At 34.9% G+C, this 3888-nt stretch overlaps 2 protein-coding genes and 1 pseudogene across 3 annotated transcripts in view; 2 read left to right on the plus strand and 1 right to left on the minus strand.

The window, feature by feature from the left end:
* Positions 1–176: 176 nt before the first annotated feature.
* Positions 177–950, plus strand: NAEGRDRAFT_61055 (uncharacterized protein; the record flags this gene model as incomplete). Its single annotated transcript, XM_002668414.1, has 1 exon — positions 177–950. The coding sequence occupies one exon, from the start codon at positions 177–179 to the stop codon at positions 948–950; it is 774 nt and encodes a 257-aa protein (XP_002668460.1).
* A 436-nt stretch (positions 951–1386) lies between these two features.
* Positions 1387–1459, plus strand: NAEGRDRAFT_t886 (annotated as a pseudogene). Its single transcript has one exon. The product of its transcript is annotated as a tRNA-OTHER (tRNA).
* Positions 1460–1540: 81 nt separating this feature from the next.
* Positions 1541–3888, minus strand: part of NAEGRDRAFT_60081 (uncharacterized protein) — a gene marked incomplete at its 5' end in the record, with an annotated part of 7049 nt that continues 4701 nt past the window's right edge. The window contains one exon of the mRNA XM_002668415.1: positions 1541–3662. Within this exon, the coding sequence (XP_002668461.1) occupies positions 1560–3662 (2103 nt within the window). The 3' untranslated portion in view covers positions 1541–1559. The remainder of the gene's footprint in view (positions 3663–3888) is intronic.

A 3888-nucleotide genomic window follows, 5' to 3' on the forward strand; every position in this document is an offset into this window, starting at 1 on the left:
CTAGAGAGGTATCTTGACTTTGAAGTATCCAATTGAACACGGTATTGTTACCAATTGGGACGATATGGAAAAGATCTGGCATCACANCTTTCTACAATGAATTGAGAGTTGCTCCAGAAGAACATCCAGTCTTGTTGACTGAAGCTCCTTTGAATCCAAAGGCTAACAGAGAAAAGATGACTCAAATTATGTTTGAAACTTTCTCAGTTCCAGCTATGTATGTTGCTATTCAAGCTGTCTTGTCCTTGTATGCTTCTGGTAGAACTACTGGTATCGTTTTGGACTCTGGTGATGGTGTCTCCCACACTGTTCCAATTTATGAAGGTTATGCTTTGCCACACGCCATTTTGAGATTGGATTTGGCTGGTCGTGACTTGACTGATTACTTGATGAAGATTTTGATGGAAAGAGGTTACTCATTCAACACTACTGCTGAAAGAGAAATCGTCAGAGATATCAAGGAAAAGCTCTGTTATATTGCTTTGGACTTTGAAGCTGAAATGAAGGTTGCTGCTGAATCATCATCTGTTGAAAAGTCATACGAATTGCCAGACGGTAATGTCATTACTGTTGGTAACGAAAGATTCAGATGTCCAGAAGTTTTGTTCCAACCAAACTTCATTGGTATGGAAGCTGCTGGTGTTCATGAAACTACTTTCAACTCCATTGGTAAATGTGATATTGATATCAGAAAGGACTTGTACGGTAACGTTGTCTTGTCTGGTGGTACTACTATGTTCGAAGGTATTGCTGAAAGAATGACCAAGGAATTGACTGCTATGGCTCCAGCCTCCATGAAGATTAAGGTTGTTGCTCCACCAGAAAGAAAGTACTCTGTCTGGATTGGTGGTTCCATCTTGGCTTCATTGTCCACTTTCCAACAAATGTGGATCACAAAGGAAGAATATGAGGATGCCGGCCCAGGTATTGTCCACAGAAAGTGTTTCTAAATCTATCAGATTTGAACAAAATAAAAGTTGTAAAACAATTAAATTATTTATTAAAACAAATTGGCTTTCTTTTATTTTCTATTCAGCCTGAGAATATATGCCACAACTTATTTTACATCGAAGAGACACTAGTTTCCAATGACACTGAAGAACCTTTTCAGTGTTATTGATAAATTAACCCAACTAATCAGTATTTGTTAGCAATCGCTCCAACTTTTAAAATAATAGAGGTCCACATTGTAATATTCCACAACATTATAGAGTTATTTATCATTAACACTGAAAAGGTTCTTTTCTGCTTTTCTTTCTTCGTGTATCATTTTACTACAATTTTAAAGCAACTTGCCAACATTCTCCAAACCTAAAAGGAAATGGAACTCAGTTCTAAAATGAAATTAGTCAATTAGGTCTGTATTTTTCAAACATTGATGGGGTATTTCAGGTGTTGTAGTGGTCTGCATGTGTTGAAGAGGTCTGACACGGCGGAGGTTCAATTCCTTCCCTGATATTTACTCTTTTGCTTAGCTCCTAAATTGCTTACTCATTATAGAAATAAGGCAAATCTCTGTGATTTCAACTCTTTTGTTTTTAAATAATGAGTACATAATTTTATTGTTGTTGTTTTGGAGGTTTATAACCAAAGGCACCCATAATCTTCAACAAATTTTGATAAACGAGATCGTTTGGAACAGCACAACCACAAATCATATCACAGTGAATCTTTGTTTCCATTGTTCTTTCTTGAGCATATCCAAGCCATCTCTTTGGTTCAACACCACATTCTTCACATGCCTTGATAATGTCCTCCTTTGTGGCATTAACAGTTTGTAAAACAATACCCCAAGGTGTGATTTTCTTTTCAAGGGTGAGCTTTTTGAAAACTGGAACATCCTCTGGTTCATCCTTTCCAGCTATTTGTGCCCATTGCATTTGATCAGCAGCAGTCAACTTCATGCACTTGATAATAAGTGGTGGTTCTTGACCTAATGATTTACAAATAGCTCTAATAAATCTGATTGAGTTATTCCATGCACCTGCAGTTGAGTTCCATCCAGAGGTATTGACAGTTGTTGTTCCTCTTCTAGGAACCATCATATCTTTTTGACAACATGTATCAACTCCAGCGTCCCATTGAGAACTCAAAAATTTTGCCATTTGAATTTGTAAAGTCAATAATTGAGCCAAGACAGATGTTTTGAGTTCATCATTAATTCTAGAAATTACATCTTCAACAGGATATAATGATGCAATTAATTCCCACTTGGTTTGCAATTCTCTTCCTTTCAATAAATTCATCAAAAATTGAAGAGCATCATCAAGACCTCCTTGTTGTTGACTGTCAATGGTAAATGCCTTTCTAACACTGAATTCACTAACAGCTAAAGAAGTGAATACAATTGAAGGAATGTCAAATTTAGAGTCAGTTGTCAAAGTTTCCTTGATATCATTGAAGAGGTAGTATTCTGGAGTAAAGAATCTAGTAGCAAGACCGCTCTTATCAATCTTGGTTGAAATTGAAGCAACAAATGGATTGAATACATTTTGTAATCTTCCTCTCAATTTTCCTGCTTGTTCTACGGCCTTGTTATATTTCTTAAAGTGCCACAAACTCTTGTGTAATTGTTCTTTTCTCTCCTTATGGGTAAGAGTCTTGTAAACAGCAGTTAAGGTATTCTTTCTTTCTGGATAACCACCCTTTCTGTTACGATTCTTGAACTTGACAAATGATTCTTGTCCAATTCCACATAATTTTTCCAATCTCTCCAACAAGATGTAATATTCTGTAATTGTTTTCATATCTTGAGTTGGATCAAGAGGTGGTTGTTCAGCTTCAGCCAAAATTTTGTTAATCACATCAAATTTGATTGCTGGTAATGGAATTGTTGGTTTGAATGATTCTTTCATGTAAGAGGCTTGTGTTTGAGGTGTTTCGGTAACACCTGATTCAATGAAATTATTGAGTGATTCCATTCCACTTCCATTCATAGCTTTCCAGCATAGTAATGACTTGATCTTTTGAATAAGTTGACCTCTAGCAATAATGAGTGCAGAATATTCTTCATCTTGACATTCTTCCATTTTCTTTTCAATCCAAGTCAACCATTTGAATAACATGAAGGCAGCATTTTGAGGCATATATCTACCTTGAACAATCATTCCAGGAATGTGCTTGAAATAAATGTCAGAAATTTCCTTTTCTAAACGACTAAGTTTCTCTTGTTTGGCTTTGTCCATAAAATCAAACAAATCTGTAGGGCTCATTTTCAAAAACTTTTCTTTCAATTTCAAATCACTAGGATTCTTTATGGTCTTGGTTGAAAAGGTATAATAGTCAGAACATCCCAATTTGTCTTCAACATTATCGAAAAAGACCATCAAATGGTAATATGATGGAAATCCTTGATATTCTTGTTTAAAAGGATTATAGGAACTATGATTTTTATAGTAATCATAACTAGGACGATATTGTTCACTTCCTACAATTTTGGTAGATTCGGACCAAAATTTTCTACATTCCCTAACTTCTTTGTCAAGATAAGGAACAACTTCAAGAGGAATGACTTTAATTTCTTCAGTTTTTTGTTGTTGATTGTTGCTCATATTGATAATTGTTGGCTTGAATTTTACGAGGGTGTTAGGAAGATCTTGTAAAAACTTTTTATTTTTTTTAAAATCAAAAAGGTTTTGAAATGCTGCGGTTGCGTTTTTTTCCTTTGGTGTATTTTTAGAAGTGCAATTGTGTTTCTTTCAAAGTCTAGTTGAATGTTTCACTTGGCGAAAGTTCAATAACATGGTTTTCAACTTTATTAAAACTTAACCATATTTGAGATATTGAAATTATACAGATGATGTTGGACAACATATATTGGCTCAATTTCTTTGCAAGATGAAAAATCTCAATTTGAAAAAGAGTGCTTGTATTGGATAGAGTAATTCC

Source organism: Naegleria gruberi (assembly GCF_000004985.1).
Source record: "Naegleria gruberi genomic scaffold NAEGRscaffold_230, whole genome shotgun sequence".
NCBI classification, from domain to species: Eukaryota; Heterolobosea; class Eutetramitea; order Acrasida; family Naegleriidae; genus Naegleria; species Naegleria gruberi.